This window comes from Capra hircus, chromosome 1 (genome assembly GCF_001704415.2).
Source record: "Capra hircus breed San Clemente chromosome 1, ASM170441v1, whole genome shotgun sequence".
Taxonomy (NCBI): domain Eukaryota; kingdom Metazoa; phylum Chordata; class Mammalia; order Artiodactyla; family Bovidae; genus Capra; species Capra hircus.
Genome location: NC_030808.1, coordinates 5,497,186 through 5,524,540, shown reverse-complemented (window position 1 = coordinate 5,524,540; position 27,355 = coordinate 5,497,186). Strand labels below are relative to the sequence as shown.

The 27,355-nt window shown below is 39.6% G+C and overlaps 1 protein-coding gene across 5 annotated transcripts; it reads left to right on the top strand.

Moving 5' to 3' along the window:
- On the top strand, positions 265-26,746 carry USP16 (ubiquitin specific peptidase 16). Of its 5 annotated transcripts, XM_013964771.2 has the most exons (19): positions 296-420; positions 1,205-1,394; positions 3,482-3,583; positions 7,586-7,764; positions 9,241-9,344; positions 10,557-10,660; positions 11,828-12,015; positions 12,589-12,684; positions 13,246-13,376; positions 13,656-13,743; positions 15,075-15,153; positions 16,581-16,672; positions 17,011-17,067; positions 18,021-18,197; positions 20,842-21,502; positions 22,570-22,664; positions 25,677-25,763; positions 26,063-26,219; positions 26,331-26,746. In XM_013964771.2, exons 3-19 carry the CDS (start codon positions 3,523-3,525, stop codon positions 26,453-26,455), a joined length of 2,481 nt encoding a protein of 826 aa, XP_013820225.2. In that variant the 5' UTR covers positions 296-420; positions 1,205-1,394; positions 3,482-3,522; the 3' UTR covers positions 26,456-26,746. The 5 variants fall into 5 exon arrangements, with proteins under 5 accessions (XP_005674773.2, XP_005674771.2, XP_005674775.2 ...); XM_005674716.3 differs by lacking the exon at positions 1,205-1,394 and having other exon boundaries at positions 265-420; positions 11,831-12,015; XM_005674714.3 differs by lacking the exon at positions 1,205-1,394 and having other exon boundaries at positions 265-420.

Sequence of the window (27,355 nt, the reverse complement as noted above, 5' to 3'; positions counted from 1 at the left end):
AGGAAATAGCAACCACTTCGGTATTCTTGCCTGGAAAATTTTATGGACGAAAGGAACCTGATGAACTGCAGTGCACGGAGTCGCAGAGTCCGCATGACTGAGCGCACATGTACCTAATTACCGGAAGCGCCGGGGGCGGGGGGGGGGGAATAAACATTGACAGCCAGGTCAGTTGCGAGCCACCGCGTTCAGACTTCCGGCGCGAGTCCCGCGCAGGCGCCAATTAACTAGCGTCAGTGCCGCCGGGCCCAAGGGGCACAGCCGCTTCCCATAATGCCGCGTACCGGAAGTTGTTGCTTTCCAGGGGTCACGCTGGCTTCTGCTCTGTCGCTTTCAATTCGTCACCGGGGAGGAAGACGGAGCAGGCTGCCCGGCCCGAGGGCCCACTAGGGGATGCAGCAATGGGCGCTGTCGCCGTGGGTGAGTTCCGCTCCCACTGCCTTCGCAGTCACCACTCGCATGACTTCCTCCGCACCCGGGAGCCCGAATTTTCCTGCCCCGACCTCGTTCTCTCCTCGAAGGCCCCTCTGCCTTTAAGCACGTTACCTGGCCTCGGCCCAGTACCGCGTTCTCATTGGCCTCACGTCCTGTCAGTTCCAGGAGCTGACCAATGAGTTGTCGGTGCTGGCGCCCTCCTCGACCCAGTGGACCCCGAAGTTCCCCCCGTGGGTGCGGAGCAGTTGGAAGGGAAGGGGAGGTGTGGCGGACTTCGTGCGGCCGGGGACTCTTCTTACGAGTTGGCGCTGAGTTTGCCGCCGTGTCCGCTTGTTGGTTATTAGGGCAGGCAGGAGCTGTCGTCTAGACGATTCAGTGCTCCCAGGGTAGGACACATCTTCGCGAAACTTGAAAGCCCTGTTTTAGCCCCGCTGACAGAAGTTTTCCAAACGCATGCATGTTTAATGGATCCCAGGCAGGCGTGGGAAATACTGGAAGGGCGGAGAGGGAAGGGAACTGGGTTAATATGAGAGCCGGCAAGACCAGCTACTTCTGCGTGGACCCCTGTAAAGAGTAATTTGGCCCAGAAGGCAACGCTCATCTGAAGACTCGCCTGAAAAATTGAGTAGATTTATGGATGTTTTATAGATGATAATACTTACAGTACTGTTTTCACAACTCATTAGATGCCCATTATAGTTGTCAGAAATTTATTGGGAGTTCTTTTTTTCCACATTGAAGCAGTCCCCCTACTGTCCTCTGCCTGCAGCAATTACAGTTCGTCTTTCAAGTTTTCCTTTGGCGTCTGAGCGACTAGCAGGTCCCAAACCAGATTTGCTAGTGCTGTCTTCACTGCTGCAGAGTTCTTCCTTCTTTACCTTTTTCTTTCTCACCGGAATTTGTGTGCTTCATTCTTGTACACCTACCTTTGCACCTTGTAATCATCCTTAATGCCACAGGTACTATTCTCTTTTTCTGTTTCAATGCAAGTAGTATTTCTTGATCTGCTATATGTTAACACTATTCTAATGCTGTAGGTGATTCAGAAGTAAGGCCTAAAACACTTTCTTGCTCTTAGAACTTTAGATTCCAAATAGAGAAATGACACATGTCCAGGTAAAAGATTTAAGAAGCATCTCACTTAGGTATCTGATTAGGGTACAAGATGAATAGCGCACACTGAATCCTGGGAAAGCAGAGTTGAGTGGTTTATTTAAAGTCAACTGGTTGCCTAAGGCTCCATTGAAATGAAAATCTTGGAGGAATGGGGAAGATTTGGATAGATGGAGCGAACTCCCAGCTAGAGAGTAAAGGCTTAGAGGTGGAAGGCAAGGTATTTTGGAGTGGAGGGTTCAGAAGAGTCTGTGGGATTCTGCCTTGGAACCAAAAGATCTATGATTTAAGTTCCATTTCTGCCACCCTGTGATCTTTCATCATTTTGAGTTTACTTCTTTAGCACAATGCTCCATTTAAAGGCTTTTGTGAAAATCAAATGAGATATTTATGAAAAGGCTTTGAAAATCCGAAGCACTGTATGACTAAACGTTAGTGGTTCTTTTCTGAGAAGTAATGAGAGTCAGGGTTAGGAGGGTGTTGAGGACAATTTATAAGGGACCATGAGTGCACAGCACAGGAGAGTGGGTTGAAAAACTGTCAAGTACTTTGAATCAGGAGAGTGATTTGATGCAAATGGCATCATTGGAAGACATTGTCTGTACTAGAATGCAGCACAGATTAGAGGGAGTTGGATTGGAGGGAGGCAAGAACTTGGGTGCTGTTCCTCCCCACCACCTCCGCCAAATCGGAATATACCCTCATTTTGTATATAACCATATAGTTGTGTTCTGTTAATAAATACATTGGTTTTGTATAAATGAAACTTTGTTAATGTTTGTTAAAATTTGTTAATCTTTGAAAAGGGTAACAGTTAATGATTTGGCACTCATTTTTCTTACAAACCTTGTGGGATTACTGTGAATTACCCTCACACATTAAGAACTAAAGGAGGAATATTTTTAAGACTGTAAACCAGAGCAAGATGACAGCTACCTTTCAGAATTAATTGGGAAGTGTTTTAAAAATATATGTCCCATGTCCTACTTTCCACTTACGGAATCAGAATTTTCATAAGCATCCCAGGTAAAATAATTATTATAGTCATTTAAGTAATTTTGACACCAAGTTATTCTAATGTATGTAAACTACAACTTTTCAACATCATTATTAGGTAGACCTGTATGTACTTTCAGTATTTTTCATGTATTCTGATTTTTAATTGTTGACTGAAGAGGTGATTTGATGGTAGCTAGATTTGTCATTCTTGCCTGGAAAAATCCCATGGATGAAGGAGCCTGGCAGGCTACAGTCCATGGGGTCACACGACTGAGTGACTTCACTTCACTTCAGATTTGTCATATTATTTCAAACTGATTTTGTCAAGAATATAATAATGTAGATGGCTGAGAATACAGATGTAGTCAGTTTTCAGTTAACATCCATAGGAAGTTCTGGTATGGGAAGATGCAGAAGTGTATCATACTATATGTTTGGCTTTGAAACTATTTTGCAAATTTTCTAACTCCCTCTAGGAGATTGTTTTCAGAATTATTTTAATTTTCTTTGAGAAATTGTAAATCTAATGCATTGCCTGCAAGAACTAAGAAAGATAGCTTTGAAGAAAGGGAAATTAAAGTTTCAAAGTGCTACCACCATTCCACATTTATGTAGTGAGAAGTTGAGTTCCTAATAGTGTAAAGTGTTAAGACTTCAAGATCTGTGTAAGAAGATACAAATTCTCTCCAGACCTTTACATTTATTGAAAACCTCTTAACATTACTAAGAATCAGTTTCCTAAGCTATGAAAAACAGAGGTAATACTCTGCTTTGGGGGTTCTTATTGAAAACAATGATACATGTGAATGGTCTTTGTAACTTATAAAGTATGATAGATACACAAAATGATGTGGTTTAGTTCCGTTACTGCATCCTAGAGAACTGTAAAACTTTTTTTTTTTTTTGGTCAAGCTAACTTTGTCTTGTTTTCTAGATTGTTATTTTGTGTCAGTAAGTAACCCCTAAAGTGCCAACATGGGAAAGAAACGGACAAAGGGAAAAACTGTTCCAATTGATGATTCTTCTGAATCTTTAGGTATATTTCACCAATTAAATCTTTAAAGTAATGTTTGTATCCCTAAATGGACATCTATTTTAATACGTAAAAATTGGGTCAAAGTGTTTTGATTATGTTATTTTGTAATTTGCATTTTAACTTAATGTTTGTATAGACATGTAATTTAATAGTCTGCACAACATTTTTAATGGCGTGATATTTATTCCATTGATATAGAAGACTATGGGTGCTTATTTCATGATTTATTTGGTTAATCCTCCACTGTTATAAATGTAGGTAATCTGTAACTTTTCAGTGTTATGAATGGAGTGATAGTAAATATTTTTGTAGCTCAAACTGTGCACATCTAGTTATCTTCTTGGTACAGATGCTAAAATTAGAATCGCTGAACTGAGATATAAATATTTTCAAGATTCTTTTGGATCTGTTGCCACTCAGAGATGTATTACTAATGTAGGGGCCCCCTAGCAGCATAACAGAGTACTCATTTCTCTGAACCTTTAATGACACAGGTTGGTATTATTTGTAAAAATCTTTGCTGATTTCCTAGTTGAAAAAGAATATTTTCTTTTTTCAGTTTGTGTTGTTTTTGACAACTTACTGGGCTTTAGTAGTTTTTTTACATGGTCTCATTTGCATTTGTATTCTCTTGGTGCATATTCATTGGACATAAAGCTAATCGTACCACTTGATGAGTTTCTAAACCTCCAGGAGCCATGAAAGAACTGAAGCCCTTTAGAGTGGCTTGCATAGCCTGTTACTGATCTGGCCCCAGCGGGGCTTTCAGTCTCCGGTCGTGCTGCTCATTATTTCACTTGTGACTGCCATTCTGAGAAGAGAGCATGCACTTTTACATTTTATACCTCCATCCCTTTGTTAATGGGATGTGGCCTTTTCTGGGTCAGGAAGATCCCCTGGAAGAGGAAATGGTAACGCACTCCAGTATTCTTGCCTGGAGAATCCCATGGACAGAGGAGCCTAATGGGCTACCATCGATGGGGTCGCAAAGAGTTAGACACAACTGAGCAACTAAGCACAGGGCCTTTTCAGATTGTTTACTCCATGAAATCATAGTTTATGAGCTTGGAATTAAAAAGACTTAAATCCAAATTCTAGTATAGCCACTCAGTAGTTATGTGACCTTGGGCACTAACTTTGAGGTTTCTCATCTATCATTGGGGGCAGTACAGTCTGCTTTTCGTGGTGGTTGTGTAGATTAAATGAGATGATATGTGTAAACAGTTAGCACAGTGTCATGCTCATCAGTTCAGTTCAGTCGCTCAGTCGTGTCCGACTCTTTGTGACCCCATGAATCGCAGCACACCAGGCCTCCCTGTCCATCACCAACTCCCGGAGTTCACTCAGACTCACGTCCATTGAGTCAGTGATGCCATCCAGCCATCTCATCCTCGGTCGTCCCCTTCTCCTCCTGCCCCCAATCCCTCCCAGCATCAGAGTCTTTTCCAATGAGTCATCTCTTTGCATGAGGTGGCCAAAGTACTGGAGTTTCAGCTTTAGCATCATTCCTTCCAAAGAAATCCCAGGGTTAATCTCCTTCAGAATGGACTGGTTGGATCTCCTTGCAGTCCAAGGGACTCTTTCAAGAGTCTTCTCTAACACCACAGTTCAAAAGCATCAATTCTTCAGCGCTCAGCCTTCTTCACAGTCCAAATCTCACATCCATACATGAACTCTGGAAAAACCATAGCCTTGACCAGACGGACCTTAGTCAGCAAAGTAATGTCTCTGCTTTTGAATATGCTATCTAGGTTGGTCATCACTTTTCTTCCAAGGAGTAAGCGTCTTTTAATTTCATGGCTGCAGTCACCATCTGCAGTGATTTTGGAGCCCCCAAAAATAAAGTCTGACACTGTTTCTACTGTTTCCCCATCTATTTCCCATGAAGTGATGCAACTGGATGCCATGATCTTCGTTTTCTGAATGTTGAGCTTTAAGCCAACTATTTCGCTCTCCTCTTTGACTTTCATCAAGAGGGTCTTTAGCTCCTCTTCACTGTCTGCCATAAGGGTGGTGTCATCTGCATATCTGAGGTTATTGATATTTCTCCCGGCAGTCTTGATTCCAGCTTGTGTTTCTTCCAGTCCAGGGTTTCTCATGATGTACTCTGCATAGAAATTAAATAAGCAGGGTGACAATATACAGCCTTGATGCACTCCTTTTCCTATTTGGAACCAGTCTGTTGTTCCGTGCCCAGTTCTAACTGTTGCTTCCTGACCTGCATACAGATTTCTCAAGAGGCAGGTCAGGTGGTCAGGTATTCCCATCTCTCTCAGAAGTTTCCACAGTTTGTTGTGATCCACACAGTCAAAGGCTTTGGCATAGTCAATTAAGCAGAAATAGATGTTTTTCTGGAACTCTCTTGCTTTTTCCATGATCCAGCGGATGTTGGCAATTGGATCTCTGGTTCCTCTGCCTTTTCTAAAACCAGCTTGAACATCAGGGAGTTCATGGTTCACGTATTGCTGAAGCCTGGCTTGAAGAATTTTGAGCATGACTTTACTAGCATGTGAGATGAGTGCAATTGTTCGGTAGTTTGAGTATTCTTTGGCATTGCCTTTCTTTGGGATTGGAATGAAAACTGACCTTTTCCAGTGCTGTGGCCACTGCTGAGTTTTCCAAACTTGCTGGCATATTAAGTGCAGCACTTTCACAGCATCATCTTTCAGGATTTGAAATAGCTCAACTGGAATTTCATCACCTCCACTAGCTTTGTTCATAGTGATGCTTTCTAAGGCCCACTTGACTTCACATTCCAGGATGTCTGGCTCTAGATGAGTGATCACACCATCGTGATTATCCGGGTCGTGAAGATCTTTTTTGTACAGTTCTTCTGTGTATTCTTGTCACCTCTTCTTAATACCTTCTGCTTCTGTTAGGTCCATACCATTTTTGCCCTTTTTCAAGCCCATCTTTGCATGAGATGTTCCCTTGGTATCTCTAATTTTCTTGAAGAGATCTCTAGTCTTTCCCATTCTGTTGTTTTCCTCTATTTCTTTGCATTGATCGCTGAAGAAGGCTTTCTTATCTCTTCTTGCTATTCTTTGGAACTCTGCATTCAGATGCTTATATCATTCCTTTTCTCCTTTGCTTTTCACTTCTCTTCTTTTGACAGCTATTTGTAAGGCCTCCCTAGGCAGCCATTTTGCTTTTATGCATTTCTTTTCCATGGGGATGATCTTGATCCCTGTCATGCTCATAGTAAGTGCTTAATCAGTATGAGGAATGTTTATGATTATGCGTCTCTCCCAAGATTGCACAGGCATCACCTCTCCGGTGAGCTTTCGTTGACTTCAGCCTTCTCTTCTTGTGCTGCTGTAGCATGTCTGTAGCACTGCTCCCTAGGTGGCACGGTGTTAAAGAATTCGCCTGCCAATGCAGGAGACACAGGAGATGGGTGTTCAATCCCTGGGTTGGGAAGATCCCCTGGAGAAGGAAATGGCAGCCTACTCCAGTATTCTTGCCTGGAGAATCCCATGGACAGAGGAGCCTGACGGGCTACAGTTCATGGGGTCGCAAAGAGTTGGACATGACTGAGCGACTAAGCATCCACGCAGATGTATAGAGCATGCCTAGAGATTCTTGTGCATTCACGTATTTGCTTCTCCTGCAAGAATGTGAGCTGCGCAAAGAAAGAGCTGTGAGTTGGTCAGGTTTTCAGTTATATTGTCTATTACAGTGCCAGACATGCAGCAGTTGTATTGTTGACTGAATGAGGGACCTTCTCTGCAACCTTATAAAATGAAGAGGATAATAGATACAATTAATAAATTGAAGTGAATTTAGGGTGGTGGTGGTTATACCTAGAACTTCAAAGCTTGTATAAGATCTTTCTTACATAATCATCTCATGATCAGATGTCAGACAAAAATTTAAGTTTTTAGGTTGTCTAACAATTAGTTTATAGAGTAAATTCATTTTTGAAGTTGAAATCAGGTGTAAGTTTTGAGATTAACTGAAAAAAGTCATATTCTACCTCATATTTATTATTTGTTTTAATAGAACCTATGTGCAGACACATTAGAAAAGGATTGGAACAAGGTAATTTGAAAAAAGCTTTAGTGAATGTGGAATGGAATATTTGCCAAGATTGTAAGACGGACAATAAAGTAAAAGATAAATCTGAAGAAGAAACAGAAGAAAATCCTTCAGTTTGGCTGTGTCTTAAATGTGGCCATCAGGTATGCTTAGATTCTGATCGATTTGGGATTGTATTAAACTCTCTGAACTTATTTTAGAAGATATTACCTAAAAGCATGGTATGGGTGACCAGAATGTGTGTTGGCGTAGTTTGTGTTCCCTGGGGAATAGGTTCTGAGACTTGTGTGTAGGGGGTTTATTGGGAGTATTCTCGAGTACTGTACTAGGAAAGCAGGGAGAGAAGCAAGCTTAGGCGGAGGCAGTGCTCCAGGTCCTCAGCTGAACCCACAGTGGAGTCTGGTCATCAGGGAAATCCTGAACTGCGGCACGGGCCCAAGTCTCTGTCCTTGTGCCTAGACCAGTCATTGGATGTTGGTTGCTTCTGGGGAATGGAACTGATGGTAAGGAAGGCAGCTTCATTGCACTGAGGATAATTCTTGGGGATGGACAGACTGAGCTGTGACCTGTCCCCAGGCCACATTACTGGCCTCTGGGGAATGAATACCTTGGGTCTGGTGGTATCTGGTTGGCAGAACGGTCACAGGTATCATGATACTAAAGGTCAGGAGGGCCTCTTAACCAACCTTGGTGGTGGTGTTTACCTGTTAGGAAACTGGACTGAGCGGTGGTAACATTTTCTAAAACTACAGTGTAGTATCACAACCAGGATATTAACATTGATACAATCCAACAGTCTAATCAGGTCTCCCCAGCGTTACTTCTCTTAGTTCGTGTGAGGGAGTATGTGTGTTGTGTATGTATTAAGTGCTGTTTGGTTCGGCAGCTGTGTAGATTTGTATCCATCACCACAGTCAGGGTATTGAAAAGTTCTGACATCATATGGAGCTCTTATGTTGCCTTTTAAAAATCATACCCACCTCTGGACTGCCACCCTTCCTCCCAGCCCCTCACAACATCTCGTCTGTTCCCTGCTCCTAAAATTTTGTCATTTCAAAATGCTGCATAAGTGGGATCATGTGATACACAACATTTTGGGACTGACTCTTTTTACACACTTGAAGGTTTTCCCAAGTCCTGGGTCTCAATGGTTGCTTCTTTTTTATTGCCAAGTGGTATTCCATGGTAGAGGTGTACCACGGTTTGTTCACCCATTGAAGGACATCTGGGCTGATCTCAGTTTGTGGTGATCATGAGTAAAGCCTGCTATGAACATTTGTGTACACATTTTTTTGTGAATTTAATTTAAGATTTCATTTCTCTGGGGAAAATGTCCAAGAGTGCAATTGCTGGGTAATATGATAATTAAATGTTCAGTTTTTAAGATACTCCCAAGCTTTTCCAGAATGACTGTCCCATTTTATATTCCTCCCAGTAGTGTTTGAGTGATCCACTCGCTCCATCCTTGCCAGCATTTAGTATTGTCACAGTCTCAAGTTTTAATTTTAAAATTGTAAGAATGGCAGGATTTCTTGATCCACTTCCTTATTCACTGTAGATTGTGAATTCTCTCCTGGTGAGTTTTTGTGGCTTTGAGTTTTATGATTATGATTCTCTAGGGCTGTGGCAGAAATTCTCAGGAGCAACACGCTTTGAAGCACTACATGAAACCAAGATCTGAACCTCATTGCCTGGTTCTTAGTTTGGACAACTGGAGTGTATGGTGAGTTTCAACTCCTGTGCCCATTTGCTGGAAATTATTTGAAATGTTGGAGAATGGAGGTGTTTGAACTGCTTTAAAGAGCAAGAAAGTTTAAATTTTTGAAGTATTTGTTTACATACCGTCACTTTCAGGCTTCCCCATTGGCTCAGTAGTAAAGAATCTGCCTGCAACCCAGGAGATGCAGGAGACTTGGGTTTGATCCTTGGGTTGGGAAAATCCCCTGGAGGAGGAGTTGGCAACCCATTCCAGCATGCTGCCCTGGAAAATCCCACAGACAGAGGAGCCTGGCAGGCTGCAGTCCACGGGAGCACAAAGAGCGACACAACTGAGCTACTGAGCTTACATGCACGCATCACTTTCAGAAGGCTAGAGAGTGTGATGTTATGAGAAGCTTTTGCTTAGTATTGTACAAACACAACAATTATAGCATGTAGAAGACATAGGAATTTTTACCCTTTGTTTTTCTCTCGTGATATTACAAAGCATATGGTAGAGTTGGGACACTCAGAACAAATTCCAGATAAACTGAGATAATAAATTTTGGCAGTGAATCTGCATGAAAATGTTAGGCTGGCATTTTTTGTCTTTTAACATCATTAAAATTTCGCATCTTTAACAACCGTTCACATAGCACTGCTCACTGACCGTGCACATGTGCTCTCACTTCAGTTGTGTTCGCCTCTTTGTGACCCTGTGGACTGTAGCCCACCAGGCTCTTCTGCCCATGGGATTCTCCAGGCAGGAATACTGGCCTGGGTTGCCTTGCCCTCCTCCAGGAGATCGTCCCCATCCAGGGATCAAGCGTCTCTCATGTCTCCTGCATTGGCAGGCAGGTTCTTTACCACTAGCGCCCCCTGGGAAGCCCATTCACTGAACATCATTTGTCAGTTGTAAAATTTGTTTATTTTGATAATGTAGGTCTGTAATTTAACATATGATTAGAAAAAACTTTCCCGTTGTAAACAATCATTTCTGCAACATGTTTGGAGCATTTTCGCAGTATTTGTATGGAGCTGTAGTTCAGGCTAACTTAAACGGTACAGCAGAGTTAATATGCATAGTCTTCTTCAAGAGAACATAGCGTTTTTATTTTCAGCTTCTTTACTGGAATAGTTCGAGGGTTGCACACTTTGGGTCCCCTGAATTAAAATTAGTCTCCTTCTGTGGTTGTCAGTTTGTCACTTTTCTTCTCTGGGATCTTTTGGGACACAGGTGTTACCTATGTGACGATGAAGTCCAGTATTGTAATTCAAACCGACTGGGTCAGGTGGTTGATTATGTTAGAAAGCAGGCTGGTAATACAACTCCAAAATCAGGTAAAATCATTTGTTTCTTAATATGGACTGTAACGTTGATATATATTATCTGTGGGTATTTAGTTTCACATACTGTATCATTGCATATAGCTGAATAACATTATTAATGATTGATTTCAAACTATGAAACTATCTTTGGTTAAGAATGTAAAACAGTAAGAACATAGACAATTATAAGGAGTTAGAAGGGAATCTGAGAAGTAATATAGTCATGTATGATGAAGAATCTGGGTTAGCGATGAGCAGTAACTCCACACTCCCATAGCCTGGCACAGGGCTTAAGGCAGACCTGCCTTATAATAGATTGGATGATGTGAAAGTTGGTGATGGACAGGGAGGCCTGGCATGCTGCAGTCCATGGGGTGGTGAAGAGTAGGACTGGACTGATTGAACTGAACTGAACACTGTTTGGATGATGTGAAAGTAAAGTGCCTATGATTCCTTCAAAAGGCCAGATACTTCTCGGGTATTTTTCAGTCATTATTAAGTTAATAGGGTTGATTTTCATCATCTGCTTTAAAAGCTCCTTTAGATTTTTACAGTCCCAGAGGTATCTTTTGTGGAGCCAGAATTGTTTGTTCCTAACTTCAAGATTAGTTATATATATATATATATTTTAGTTAATGTGATTGGCTGCACCGGGTCTTAGTTGTGGCATATGGCATCTTTGATCTTGGTTGCACTATGCTGGAACTTTTAGTTCTGGCATATGGGATCTAGTTTCCTGACCAGGGATTGAACCCAGGCCCCTGTATTGGGAGTGCAGACTCTTAACCAACAAACCACCAGGGAAGTCTCCAGGGTTAGTTTTCCACTCTCAGACTTCATTTAAAAATTTACTTCATGTCCATGTTCTTTGTTTGATTGCTTTATACTCTGATTTCACAGGGTAAGATTGCTCATTTGTAAAAAACATTTGTTCAGTTAAAAGGGGATTTATACTGAATACTGTTTGGTTTGCCTATGTCAGTTCTGAATATTTTTGGTTTATTGGTTTTTCTCTCTTGATGGTAATTTATTTGTAATAAAACATTTATAATCAAACAGGTGGCAAATCATGTTATTAGGTAAAATTCACAAATTCTGGTCCCAAGTATATCTTTGCATTTGGTATGGGTGTCTTGCACATTTTGCTAAATCATTTCTTTTTCTTCTTTTTTTTTTAAGCAGCAAAAGATAATGGTAATATTGAACTTGAAAATAAAAAGCTAGAAAAGGAGAGTAAAAATGAGCAAGAGAGAGAAAAAAAGGAAAACATGGCGAGAGAAAATCCTTCCATGAATTCTACTTCCCAAATAACTGTGAAAGGACTCAGTAATTTGGGAAATACATGTTTCTTCAATGCAGTTATGCAGGTGCCAGTGTTAATATTTCCCCCCTTTAAAAAGATCTTATTATTTTCCTCATAATGCTGGGATGTTTTTGCATATTTGCTACGGATAATATTGAGCTTTTCCCTTACACGTAGTTTCTTCCTATGTTTTCAAAGAAAATTCAAGGGAATGTTTACTTTACGTGACAGTAAAACCCTGTGCTAAGCACTGGCATGCCAAGGGGTTCAAAACAACCGTGGCCCGTGCCGTCACAGAACTGTCACTTGGGTGTTAGAAGCACAAGGGAACCAAGTACAGAAATAAATTCCTGGCTGCATGTGGTGGTGGTGGTGGTGGTGGTGGTGGGGGTAGGGTAGCTACTTCATAGAGGGGGTTGGGAGAAAGACCTGAGGTGATGGCTAAACTCAGGACTGAAGTATTTATGAGCCAGGTGGGGTGGGGGAAGAGCATGATGTTGCTTTGTGTGTAACAGACACAATAAAAGTTGCAGTGTTGATGGTGTTTTTCTGTTTTGGAAGAATAGACACTTAAAGTATTTGACTGAATTGGTTTGCCTGTAAATAATTTTTCCTTTCTTTTCCATCTGCATTCCAGAATTTGTCACAAACACCAGTGCTTAGAGAACTACTAAAAGAAGTGAAAATGTCTGGAACAATTGTAAAAATTGAACCACCTGATTTGGCACTAACAGTATGTACTTTAAATTTTTCTTCTTTTCTTTTCCTCTCTGAGTAGCAGCATTTTAAATTATTTTTAAGAACTGGTGCTCATTTTCACCTTTTTTATTTGTTTTAAGCTACCAAGTTAAATTTTCAGGCTAGTGGATATTTATGAGGGGCCTTTGTGTGTGTTTGCTCCTGAAAGCCCTTCTGCTGTGCTGAGTGTTTGGCTTCCTTCTGGGGAATGCTGCCTATGAAGCTCTGAGCACTCATTATCAGTTTGAACTTCTTTTAAAGTGACTGATATGCTGTGTAGCGAAATGAGTTTTACCTTCTCCATTTTTATTATCTACATTTCGATTTAGCTCTTTCAGTTCCTAGGCAGTAAGTTCCTGATAAGAGGAAACAATAAAACTGAATTCTTTATCAAAATAGTTTAGGACTAAAAGCTTTCTCCATCTTTTGATGTACATTTTGAACTTTTAATTGGAACAGCTCTATCAGGAACATAGGAATATAGGTTGACGAGTTGCATTTTGATAAACAATTCTAAAATTTGACTGAAGAAAGTAATTTTTATTCCCATATTCAGGAACCCTTAGAAATAAACCTTGAGCCACCAGGCCCTCTTACGCTAGCCATGAGCCAGTTTCTCAACGAGATGCAAGAGACCAAAAAGGGAGTCGTGGCACCCAGAGAGCTCTTTTCTCAGGTCTGTAAAAAGTGAGTATCCGTATTGACTGTGCTTTCAGCACCGCAGTAAGACACTGGGAAACACGATGAAAAATTAATAGGAGTAGAGTTAATGCAGCAGATAATATTAAAGCATGGTTTAAAAACACATATACTTTGTGTGAAAATTAAATCTGCCAAGAGTGTTGTTGGACTAAACAAAAATTTTGAGAAATTGGAACATGCCAAAATTTGGGATATGATCCTAAGATTATATAAAAAATAGTTTCTTTTAGTGGACTCACCATAGTTTTTCTTTCTTCCCTGTAGAGCAGTGCGATTTAAAGGCTACCAGCAACAGGACAGTCAGGAGCTGCTTCGCTATTTATTGGATGGAATGAGAGCAGAAGAACATCAGGTTAGCATATTTTGACCAGTGTATTTTATAATCTTATCTTCATTAACTTTTCTGTCATTTGATGTTAATAAGGGTTATTAGAACAATGAAAACTAGTTACTGAGGCCATTATATTAAAATTTTTTTCTTCACCAGCCTTTTCAACCAGTGTATTTTCTTTCCTTTTTTGTATATTTATTTTTCTTTTCTTTTTCTTGGCTAGTATATTTTAATTATTAAATGAATGAAGGGAATTAAAAATGATTCTTTTCAGGATGCTTTACTTTGCTCGCTGTTTGCGTCATTATTGTTCACTAAGGGTTGACATTGTAGCCTATGTCAGGAGAGAGAGAGGTATGGAAAATATTCCTCCCCAGACGATTCCCAGTTGCAGTGCAGCCTTACTCTTACTCTGAGTGTGATTTAACACTCTTTTTAATCTGGGAAGTATTTTTATTTTGTAAGAGTCAGGGAGCATTTGTTGCATTGTAAAATTTTTGTCAATTGCCAGGATGTAATTTTGGGGAGGGTGTGTGTAGATATGATTAGTAATAGTAATAACACACTGATAACGATATTTATGTTGCTTTTATTTTTTGTCAAGCACTGTTCTCAGTATTTTGTGAATTACCTTACTCAGTCCTTACAACCGTTCTGTGAGGTACATGCTACTGTCATTTTTCTCACTCTATAGATTATGAAGCTAGGATATCCAGAAGTTCATTGCCTGGTTCAGGGTCACCCAGTAGTGATGGAGCTGAGCCTTGAGCACTGGAGTCTGTCCCTATAGTTCTCTGCTTCTGGGATTTCAGGTGGCTCAGGAATCTGCCTGCCAGTGCAGGAGAGGCAAGAGATGCAGGTTTGATCCCTGGGTCTGGAAGATCCCCTAGAGGAGGAAATGGCAAAATTTTGCATGGGAATTTTCTGCAAGTATTCTAGCATGGGAAATGACAGACATGGACAGAGGAGTCTGGCAGTCTGTAATCCATGGGTTCACAAAGAGTCAGACATGGCTTAGCAGCTGAGCACACGCGCACTGTGCTTCTAGAACATGATATTTCAGTGGTCTTTTTCAAAGGAGGTGGGCATGTTCTGAGAAACTTTAGTTCGAGTAGGTTAAAATCTTGAAATGCTAATACAGTGCCTTTGCTCAAGGGTTAGTTATTGTTTTTTAAAGTATATTTCTTTTTAGCTCCTGGAATTGATTTTGAAAATGTGATTTTAAAAATACTGATTTTTATTTGGTAATTTTGAGGTGCTAATATTTGATCATTTTCTTTACTTGATTACATATTTTTTAAGGAAAATAACTATATATTTAATAGTATATATATTTATTTTATTACTTTTAGAGAGTGAGTAAAGGAATTCTTAAAGCATTTGGTAATTCTACTGAAAAAGTGGATGAAGAACTGAAAAATAAAGTTAAAGGTAATGTCTGACTTCTTGAACTAAAACAGTATAGTTGAAATCCTATGTACATTAAAACAGGACTGTTGGCACATGTATTTTAAATCCGCAGTTATTAGTGTATAATTTTTCTTTATCTCTGTTGATTTAAAAAAATTATTCAGTACTCCAAAGGTAAATACTTTAGGAAAATTTAACCTAGGTGTATTCTTTTTATGTAGTATTATGGTAAAATTTATAAACATAGAGCTAAGATGACATCCCAATTTTATTTTTTAAAAGCTTAGACTTTATGTATTTGGCCCTGCCACGTGGCTCGAGGGGTCTTAGTTCTCCAACCAGGAACTGAACCCAGGCCTCAGCAGTGAAAGCCAGAGGTCCAAGTCCTAACCACTGGACTGCCAGACAATTGCCTCAAAAGCTTAGACTTTAAATTGTTAGTGATTTACACTTGTCTTTGCTAGTTATCAGCTAGTTTATTAATCATGGAGCTGACTTTATTCTTATTGTTGTGTAACATTTAATGATTTAGGAAAGGTTTGTTGAGTAGAGCTGTCTGTGATGATGGATTACTTCAGTATTTCTGCTGTCTGATACAGCAGCCATATGTGGCAATTGAGCCCTTGAAATGTGACTGGTGCAAAAAGAGCTGAATTTTTATTTTCATTTGATTTTAACCGCTTTAAATGGCTCCAGTGACTAGCAACTACTGAATTGTGAAGCACAGCTTGGAATCTACACAGAGCAACTGTTTGCCTCCTCAGTGCCCTTGGTGCTGGCCTGGCCATTAATGGAGAGAATCTAGCCTGCTCAACTGTCTGTCACAAAATGTGTTTCTGTATAAATGACACCTGTCGTTCTAACAAGGCTTACACATTTCATGTAGCTAGAAAATTGGATGGCTAGGTAGTAAAACCCCATCACCTTATGCTAAGCGTACCAAGGTTGTTCCTGGGGACATAGAGAAAGAAAAGGAGGATTTTGTCTCAAATACTTTCCTAAGGGCTTTTTGTTTTTGTTTTGATTTTGAATGGAGTTCACAAAGCAAGTCACTCTCAAATCTGCTGCCGGTGTCTGAATACCAGAGCCAGAAGTGAGCTAAATTATCATCCTGCGCAGCCCAGTCTGCTCATTTCACTTTTGGTAGTTAAAATATTGATGCACAGAAAGTCCCACTGACTTGGCACAATCCATTTTGCACTGACTAGACCCTAGATAAGAATTTGTGTGTGTGTGTGCAAGATGTGTTAAATTGTATCCTGCTTAGAATGCTGGAGTACATTCTGCTGACTGTAGTATAAAAATAAAATTATGGGAATTATGAGTAGAGAAAAACAAGTCAATAGGAAATTAAAAATAAAATTTCAGGGTTAGATAGGTAAGTAAGTAGTTTCATCTTACTTCATTAATTGTGTACAGGTAATTGATAGCCTTTTTTCCCCTTATAGAGTATGAAAAGAAAAAATCAGTACCAAGTTTCGTGGACCGAATATTTGGTGGTGAGCTGACTAGTACAATCATGTGTGATGAATGCAGAACTGTAAGTAGATGCAGTGCAGACTGGATTTATGCATATTAATAGAGGATAGTTCGTGAGTTGTTTCTTTTGGAAACAGAAACATCTGGTTAGTTTTGTAAGATATTCTTTTTGAACTAAGTATGCATAGTTTTTTGCTAGAACTATGAACATTCCTTATATCAGGAAGAAGTATAATATTTTAATTTCTTATACCTAACCCAAAGTCCTCAACACTGTGTAGTATTTCATATTCTTAAGCCTTTATTTTAAAATTTAGCCCCCCTCCCCAAGATTTTACTATATGATGTTTAAAGTGAATCTTTTCCTCCTTTTCTCATCATCTTTTTTGGTTGGTTAAGGTCTCCTTGGTTCATGAATCTTTCCTTGATTTGTCTCTGCCGGTTTTAGATGATCAGGTAAGATTATTGAGTTTATTTTATGTAAGTAGATTGTTTTCTTTCCTGTACTAAATTTTGTGAGGGAGGGCTTGTTACCGTTTCCAAGTTTGTACTTTACTAGGCCTTGCATGGAAAAAGTTTTCTTAATATATGTGAGATAGAAGAGTTTTAAAGATTTGAAAAGAGAATGATTAAATATATGTATTTGTGTATATATATATTTTTATGTGTGTGTATATGTATGCATTTTAAAGACTATGTTTTGAATTGGTTACGGATGACTAACTTGGTTAGTTTACATATGGGGAAGTATTTATTTCATATAAGTCATTACTATTTTCGTTATTTAAGATTAACCAGAAATCCCTTAAAGTTTAAGTTCATAAATATTAACAGAGAGTAAGCCATATAAATTTAGTTCTTATCAAGTAATATTAGGAAAAAAAATAACATTATGAGTATTGGATAAATCATTATTCAACTTAATATGAATTGGGGGGGTCCCTTTAAATCACTAAGTGATTACCGAAGTTACTATGTCTTACCAAACATACTCTTATTTTTTCTTTTCTTTAAAACTGTCGCTTGCATGAGAAGAAAAGAATAAAAAGGAATACCTGTAGTTGGACATGTAAATCACTTATCAACAGAAAGTGCATTTAGAAATAGATGTAATTACAGCATGGTACAGCATGTATCTATTACAACTCACTATAGTCCTTTCTGTTACACTCACATGTTAAATTGCCTTTTTTTTTTTACTGTTTTGTTTGTTTGCTTGTTTTCTCAGTATGTGAAGATTGTTTTCTAGTGTCTCAGATGAATTAATTTTGTCCTGGATATGTTTCCAAACAGTATGAAAAATAAATCTGGTGTAAATTAGGAATAGAAAACTGTTTAGGTAACATGAAATCTCTTTACAAGCGGTAATAAAGTTTTATTTTTGGTCCATATTCTCTCCATATTTTAAGAGTGGCAAGAAAAGTATAAATGATAAAAATCTGAAAAAGACAATGGAAGATGAAGATAAAGATAGCGAGGAAGAAAAAGATAATGACAGTTACCTAAAGGAGAGAAACGATATTCCTTCAGGAACAAGTAAGCACTTACAGAAAAAAGCAAAGAAGCAAGCCAAGAAGCAAGCCAAGGTGGGTAATTAGGAGGAAAACTGTACTTGTCTAATTTTAACTTTTAGACTATTGAGTTTGAAGTCTGAATGACACTGGTAGACATGTCTGTTATTTTATATACAGCACTTTATTTATTTATTTTTTGTTTTGTTTTTGTTTTTTATTTTTTAAATTTTAAAATCTTTAATTCTTACATGCGTTCCCAAACATGAACCCCCCTCCCACCTCCCTCCCCACAACATCTCTCTGGGTCATCCCCATGCACCAGCCCCAAGCATGCTGCACCCTGCGTCAGACATAGACTGGTGATTCAATTCTTACATGATAGTATACATGTTAGAATGCCATTCTCCCAAATCATCCCACCCTCTCCCTCTCCCTCTGAGTCCAAAAGTCCGTAATTTGACAGGCTTCCCTGTTGGGTCAGAATCTGCCTGCAATTCGGGAACCTGGGTTGGGAAGATCCCCTGGAGGAGGGCATGGCCACCCACTCCAGTATTCTGGCCTGGAGAGTCCCATGGATAGAGGAGCCTGGCAGGCTGCAAGTCCATGGGATCACAAACAGACACGACGTGACTTTCGCTTTTACTCGATTTGGCAGTTATAGAATTAGCTCATGTGGTATTCTCTGCAGTGAAATTTCTTTGAGAATATGTAAAGAAAATGTTGTTCTTTAAAAAAAACTGCATTACTTGTCAAGAATTTTTTTTTAATTTATTTTTAAGAATTTTTTAAGTTTCTAATAGATTAACATTTAAAAATATAAAAGGTATACAATAAAAGTCTTCCTCCTTGTATGATATATTAACTCTCATTAGTGTCTTATTTGTGCTGGAGATATTTTGGGAAAATACAATCAAGTACAAATATGTGGTCTTGTGTTTTCCTGGTTTTAAAAATTATGCACATTGTTCTGGTCCTTGTTTTTTTCTACTTAGTTAGATTCTTGGAGATCTTTACGTTTCTTCATGTTTCAGGACGCAAAGATTCTTTTTTTTAACAATCATGTAAAGAAACTCTACTTGATGCTCTGTGGTGACCTAAATAGGAAGGAAATCCAGAAAAAAGAGAGATATGTATAGGTGATTCAGTTTGTGGTACAATTAAAACTAACCCAACATTAAAAAGCTACTATACCCCCCAAATTTCTTTTTAAAAAGTTACATAGAATTCTGTTTTAGTAGTAAATGTTGTTCAGTCACTCAGTCATGTCCAACTCTGCGACCCCATGGACTACAGCACGCAAGGCTTCCCTGTCCTTCACTATCTCCTGGAGTTTACTCAAAGTCCATTGAATCAGTGATGCCATCCAACCATCTCATCCTCTGCCATCCCCTTCTCCCACCCTCCATCTTTCCCAGCATAGGGTCTTTTCCAGTGAATTGCTGTTCGCATCAGGTAGCCAAAGTGCTGGAGCTTTAGCATCAGCATCAGTCTTTCCAGTGAATATTCAGGGTTGATATCCTTTAGGATTGACTGGTTTGATCTCTTTGCAGTCCAAGGGACTCTCAAGAGTCTTCTCCAACAGCACAGTTCAAAAGCATCAGTTCTTCAGCACTCAGCCTTCTACAAAATATAGTTTAAAAGATATACTCTTAAAAGATGTGCTATAGTTCATCTGACCATTTCTTTATTGATTTGGATATACAAACACCTATGCTCTTCTGCTGTAATGGCCAGTGCTTCTGTGAAGAACCCTATACATATGTCATCTGTAGCGTATATTTTGAGAAGAGGGATTGTATTTGTAGTTTTGCTAAAATAATTGCCCTCCACAAAAGCTATACCAATTTATGTTCCCATCAGCAACATATGAAAGTGAAGTTAAGCATATTTTTATGTTTAAGGGCCATTTGTGTTTCCTTTGAAGTATTCGCTCATCTTCATTTTTCTTTCATGTGTAACTACTTTTAACTGAAGCGTCTCAGAAAATATTTGTGTCCAGGGCCCTGTATGTGCCCCTTCAACTTTCTGGTATTACAAATTAGCCTCATGGGGCTGTCCTTTTATGACAGCTCAAGTGCTAACCCTTTGAGTCTTCAGCCATTCCAGTAACAGGAATCTCCGTGAAACCCTGCCCACACCAACCCCACACCCCCATGCTGGGACAGAGGCAGCAAACAGCAAAGAAGGTGGTTTAAGTGGCTAGTGATTTAAGTGTTCTCTGTACATGTGGCTTCCTGCTGCTTCTCTGATTTGGGGCTGTTTGTTTCCTGGAATTTTATCCTCCATCCCTCTGCTTGTCCTTGAGTTTTCGGATTGTTTTTTTTATCTCTTAAGTGAAGCCTTGATCGTGTAGTTACAACTCACATGGATACATCCCTTCCTGATGTATGTGTCGTCACTCGCCCCCCGCCTTCACACATGGCTGCTTGGGTTCAGCAGCCTCGCTGCTCTGTCTAGATCTAGACTGCTCTGTCTAAATTGTGCCCATTTTTATTTGCCCCTGTGTGACAGTTTTTTGAATATTGGTAATGGTTTACCCCTCCTTTCACAGAACTTTTCTTTATAATTATTTAATCTCTTTGACAGTAAAGGAACTTTTCTGGGAGTGAACTCTTCCTTATTATTTATTTTTGATTGATAAATAAGAAAATCTAATGTGGTACATGTATGCTTTTTCTCTCCCTCTATTTTTTAACATTTTGTACTTTTTACACAGAACCAACGAAGACAACAGAAAATTCAAGGGAAAGTTCTTCATTTAAATGTCTATGCCGTTGACCATCCTGAAGATAATGAATGCGAAGTTGAAATGTCACTTCAGGGAGAAGCAGATATTAAGTCCAACCATATCTCACAAGAGGAAGTTGCACCTAAAGAATATTGTGTTAATCAGGAAGATTTGAATGGCCATGAAAAAATGATAGAAAGTATAACTGACAATCAAAAATCCACAGAGAAAGCAGCTATGAAAAATGTCAGTGTGGATAATGATCTGGAGGTTTTGGCATCGTCTGCCACTGAATGTCCTAAGAATTTAAACGGTGCCTACCTGAAGGAAGGGAGCAATGGAGAAGTGGACATTTCCAGTGGTTTTGAGAACCTTAACTTGAATGCTGCTCTGCAACCTGACGAAATAAATATAGAGATTCTGGATGACGATCCTACTCCCGGGACGAAGGTATATGAGGTTGTAAACGAAGATCCAGAGACTGCTTTCTGTACACTCGCAAATAGGGAGGCTTTCAACACCGATGAGTGTTCAGTCCAACACTGTTTGTATCAGTTCACTCGAAATGAGAAACTTCGGGATGCTAATAAACTGCTTTGTGAAGTGTGCACGCGCAGACAATACAGTGGACCAAAGGCAAATATGAAAGGTATTTAGATGCTTCACAGAAAGTAAAGTTAATGTTCAGTAGAACAGTTTGCACTGCATCAGTAGACTGTTAACTGTTTTAATTGTGCCAGGATTTGGATGGAGTCACTAAGTCCTTTTCTGTGTAAACATTTTCACAGAAGGGTGGGTAAGCAGAGTTCACTGGCGTCCCAGTAGTTGGGTGGGGCAGCTCGCGCTCTGCTAGCAAGCGCTCCCGTGAGGAAGTCGTCCTGCTGAGCTGTTGTCTCCACAGGCTCCTCACGGACACAGGCTGTTTCTGTGTGTCCTTGGTTTCCTCTCACTTGTGATGGCCCTCATCCCCCTGCATCCAGGAAAACACGCTTGAACTCTTCAGTGTGGTGACATCCCAGTGCAAGGTCCTGGGAGCACAGTGCTTCCTTGCAGGCTTCTCCAGATACAGACAGAAAGATATTAGTAATTCCTCTCCTACCCCTAGCCCCCACCTTTTTATTTTTATAGATTGGGTTAAATTGGATAGGAAGGGACCATAGATTCCCTAAGGATTCTCACTTGAATTGTTGAAACACTTGACAAGTCTTTCTCTCCGTTATTTTTGCTTTATTTATTTACAGACAGTGAATCATGTTGATTTTATAGCATTTCTGTTTGCTTTAGTGCTGGTGTCAGTGGACTATGGTTTGTATTCTAAACTTGGCCCACCTCGTTTTTATTGTCATCTCTGAGCTAAAAATATTTTTTATAGATGAACATTTGAAAATGATTTTATGATAGAAAACATTAACTTTGAACCCCGATTAATTACCTCTCCAAACATAATTGTATTCTTCTTTTCAGTAGACTGCAATTGTACTCAATTATTTTATAATAGTAAAAATTTGTGGAAATTTTCTCTCGTGTATTAATACATATAAAATAGCCTTGATTTTTGCCTCTTGGTCCAGAAACCTAAAATATTTATTATTTGGTTCTTTCCAGAAAGCTCACTAATCTTTGACTTAGATGTTTTGAAATGATTTTATAGCAGGTGTGAATGCTGAAGAAGTCTAAAATGACGCTCACACTGCTAACATTTGGTTCTTTCTGTAGGCGAAAGGAAGCATGTTTACACCAATGCTAAGAAGCAGATGCTAATTTCTCTTGCTCCTCCAGTTCTCACTCTTCATTTCAAGAGATTTCAGCAGGTACCCCTTGTTTTCTTACCAAAATTTTGTTTCAGATATGTAACACCTGCTTTGTTTGTTACTGTCTCTACACATTAAGTGTGTGTGGTTTTTGTTTTCTGTTATTTCTTAGTTCTGACTTCATAGAGGTAGGAAAGTAAAACAGTACTTTGGTGTGTGTGCTCAATTGCTCAGTCTTGTCTCACTTTTTGTGACCCCATAGACTGTAGCCCATCAGGGTCCTCTGTCCATGGGCTTATTCTGGCAAGAATACTGGAGGTTGCCATTTCCTCCTCCAGGGCATCCTCCCACCCCAGGGATTGAAACTGAGTCTCCTACATTAGCAGGTGGATTGTTTACCACTGAGCCACCTGGGAAGTCAAAACAGTATACATATGGGTAACACAAAAGGGTTTGATGAAGATAACGTCAAGTTGGAAGAGAAATTTAGGCACAGTCCCTCCTTAGTCTTACTACATGTTGCTCTTTTTAGATATCAGGTCAGTCGCTCAGTTGTGTCCGACTCCTTGCGACCCCACGGACTGCAGCACACCAGGCCTCCCTGTCCATCACCAGCTCCTGGAGTTTGCTCAAACTCATGTCCATTGAGTCCGTGATGCCATCCAATCATCTTATCCTGTCGTCCCCTTCTCCTGCCTTCAATCTTTCCCAGCATTAGGGTCTTTTCCATTGAGTCAGTTCTTTGCATCAAGTGGCCAAAGTATTGGAGCTTCCTCTTCAGCATCACTCCTTCCAATGAACACTCAGGTCTGATCTCTTTAGGATGGACTGGTTGGATCTCCTTGCAGCCCAAGGGCCTTTCAAGAGTCTTCTCCAACACCACAGTTCAAAAGCATCAATTCTTCAGTGCTCAGCTTTCTTTATGGTCAAACTCTCACATGCATACATGACTACTGGAAAAACCATAGCTTGGACTACATGGACCTTTGTTGGCAAAGTAATGTCTGCTTTTTAATATGCTGTCTAGGTTGGTCATAGCTTTTCTTCCAAGGAGCAACTGTCTCAATTTCATGGCTCCAGTCACCATCTGCAGTGATTTTGGAGCCCCCCAAATAAAGTCAGCCACTGTTTCCACTGTTTCCCCATCTGTTTACCATGAAGTGATGGGACCGGATGCCATGATCTTAGTTTTCTGAATGTTGGGCTTTAAGCCAGCTTTTTCACTCTCCTTTCACTTTCATCAAGAGGCTCCTTAGTTCTTCTTCACTTTCTGCCATAAGGGTGGTGTCATCTGCTTACCTGAGGTTATTGATATTTTTCCCAGCAATCTTGTTTCCAGCTTGTGCTTCATCCAGCCTGGCATTTCGCATGACATACTCTGTATATGTGTTAAATAAGCAGGGTGACAGTATACAGTCTTGATGTACTCCTTTCCCAGTTTTGAACCAGTCCATTGTTCCGTGTCCATTTGCTTCTTGACCTGCATACAGATTTCTCAGGGGAGATGTAAGGTGGTCTGGTATTCCCATCTCTTGAAGAATTTTCCAGTTTGTTATCATCCACACAAAGGTTTTGTTGTAGTCAGTAAAGCAGAAGTAGATGTTTTTCTGGAACTCCCTTGCTTTTGATATGATCCAACGGATGTTGGCAATTTGATTTGGGGTTCCTTTTGGGTTCTTCTTGGGTTTTTTCTAAATCCTGCTTGAACATCTGGAAGTTCTCAGTTCATGTAGTGTTGAAGCCTTGCTTGGATAATTTTGAGCATGACTCTGCTAGTGTGTGAAAGTAAAGTGAAGTCGCTCGGTTGTGTCGAACTCTTTGTGACCCCACAGACTGACTGTAGCCTATCAGGCTCCTCCGTCCATGGGATTTTCCAGGCAAGAATACTGGAGCCGGTTGCCATTTCCTTCTCCAGGGGATCATCCTGACCCAGGGATTGAACCCGGGTCTCACGCATTGTAGGCAGACACTTTACCGTCTGAGCCACCAGGGAAGTCCACTAGTATGTGAGATGAGTGCAGTTGTATGGTAGTTTGAGCATTCTTTGGTATTACCTTTCTTTGGGATTGGAATAAAAACTGACCTTTTCCAGTCCTGTGGCCACTGCTGACTTTTTGCAAATTTGCTGGCATATTGAGTGCAGCACTTTCAAAGCATCATCTTTCAGGATTTGAAATAGTTCAGTTGGAATTCCATCACCTCCACTAGCTCTGTTCCTAGTGATACTTCCTAAGGCCCACTTGACTTTGCATTCTAGGATGTCTGGCTCTAGGTGGTTATCACACCATCCTGGTTATCTGGGTCATTAAGCATGTTTTTTATATCACTCTTTTGTGGTTTTGCCACCTCTTGCTAGTATCTTCTGCTTCTGTTAGGTCCATGCAGTCTGTGTCCTTTATTATATTAGCATCTTACTCTAACCCTTATTTCAGATTTAACGAAAAAAGACCATTAGTTCTCTCTCATACTTGGCAAATTTGGCATTTTCAATGTGTGTGTAGTATCTTATTTTTACTGACCCTTAATAATAAGGCATTAGTACCTTGGATTTCCATCTTTTTGGTGACTCCATCTTTTCTGAAAGACTTTTAGCACGAGCAGTACCAGTTGTAAATTCAGTTCTAGATTCCCAAAGTATTATTAGAGCATTTTCTCTCCTGTGGTTGGTGTGAGCTTGACTTACCTGAGTGCATCTTCATGAAGTTTGCCAGGCTTGGTTAGAGTGAGGCCAAGGAGTGTGCTTCACAGAATTCTGCTAATGCTGAGTTTTAAGCACTCAAGAGTCTCTTGTCTAATTTGGCTTTTCTGGATGGTTAAAGCAGAAACATTGAGAATGTTCTTATAGGAACAGCTTACTCAATCTGGACTGTGTGTGGGTCTGGACTGTGTGTAGGTGCACTTAGCAAAAACCAATCAACTGGAAGTTAGCAGTGAGGGAGCTAGAGTCTTTGGAGACAACTGAACTGGGACTGGGTTATTGTTCTTCTGGGCATTGTGGTGGGTCAACAGTTCTCTTAACCATGTGCAGTTTTTCCAGGAAAAGAACTTAAATCTACTATCCTTCTTTTTCAGGCTGGTTTTAACCTACGCAAAGTTAACAAACACATAAAATTTCCAGAAATCTTAGATTTGGCTCCTTTTTGTACCCTTAAGTGTAAGGTAGGTGAAACTTGCCTTTTTGGGGAAATCTTTTAGAGGGAATCAGCTTATTACCAAATGCTCCAACAGCAACTCACATAAGTATGAAGTTGATTAAGAGCTGCTGAGTACACTAAGTCTTTTGATCTTTGTACCTTTGTAATTTCAAGATCTGTGATCAATCATCTGCAACATAGAAAAGGGAGAAAATTCCAGTTCAGACTCATGATTTCTGCATTCTCAAAGGTTAGAGACCTTTGGCATAGTTTACAGTTATCTTGCCTAGAAATAACTTTTTTGAATTCTGTTCACCTTTAAAGAATGTTGCTGAAGAACATACTCGGGTACTGTATTCCTTATATGGAGTCGTTGAACACAGTGGTACCATGAGGTCAGGGCATTATACTGCCTACGCAAAGACAAGAACTGCAAACACTCATCTCTCTAACCTTGTTCTCCACGGTGATATTCCACAAGGTAAAAGGTTTTACAGAATTCTAGTATTCAGCAGATATTTATGGCAAAAACAAAAAAGGCTGAACTTGAATTTTTCCATTCCTATTTAATTTTACATTTCCTTTCTGACAGATTTTGAAATGGAATCAACCAAAGGACAGTGGTTTCACATCAGCGACACTCACGTGCAAGCTGTGCCTACAACTAAAGTACTAAATTCACAGGCTTACCTCCTATTTTATGAGAGAATACTGTAACAATTTCAAAGTGCTTTCTCTGGAAACGTTTATGGCTTTTATAATGGCTATAATAAAAAAGTAAAGACTAACTGTAAATCGTGTTCACTTAAATACATGCCAGAAGAAATCATGTTTACTGAAATACTGGAGGGAAAATATCTAAAAATTTACAGTGGTTTTGTATTGTCACAATGGTTGGTTTTTATCCCTGCTTCCAATTTCTGGAAAGGATTCTGAATTACTTAAGTTCTCAATAATATGTCGGTGTGGTGGTTTGCAACACGTCAATAAAATTAATTACCCCCAAAATTTGCTTTATCAGTAAGTTGTACTGACATACACTACCAGAAAACATTAAAAAAAGTTTCAGACTGCCTAACAAAACTTGAAGTGTTAGTTAAAATGAAAGTATTAATTTTATAACCATAGGGTATTTGATTTGGCAGTAACATGCATGTAGTTCTGCTGCTGCCAAGCAGCGTGCATACGCTGGGGTGTTGGTTGAACTCAAGCCAGTGTTTCCAAGGCACATACAGCTCCAAGAGCCTTAAGAATACCAAAACTGTCTAAACTTCGTGTGAGGTTCTCTATTAGAATTTCTTTTGATGAGTTTATATAAGGCCCAGTCAGCCATACTGCATCTAAATTCCTTTGAAATGCCAAAAACTGTATAAAAGTGTTACTCAGTGACCTCATATAACCAACACATAGTAGCATATGTTCTGTAAAGCAAGTTTACTTTTTAGTGTTCTTTGCTTTTTTCAAACCTCCACGGTATAAAAATTTATACGTCGAGGCATTTTTTCAGTTGCATTGTAAGTATCTTTTGTTCTCTGCTGCTAAAATATATGTATTTAAAGTCATCCATTCAACACATCATTCAGTGCTAGTGAAGTCACCTGTCAGGGATTTTCAGAG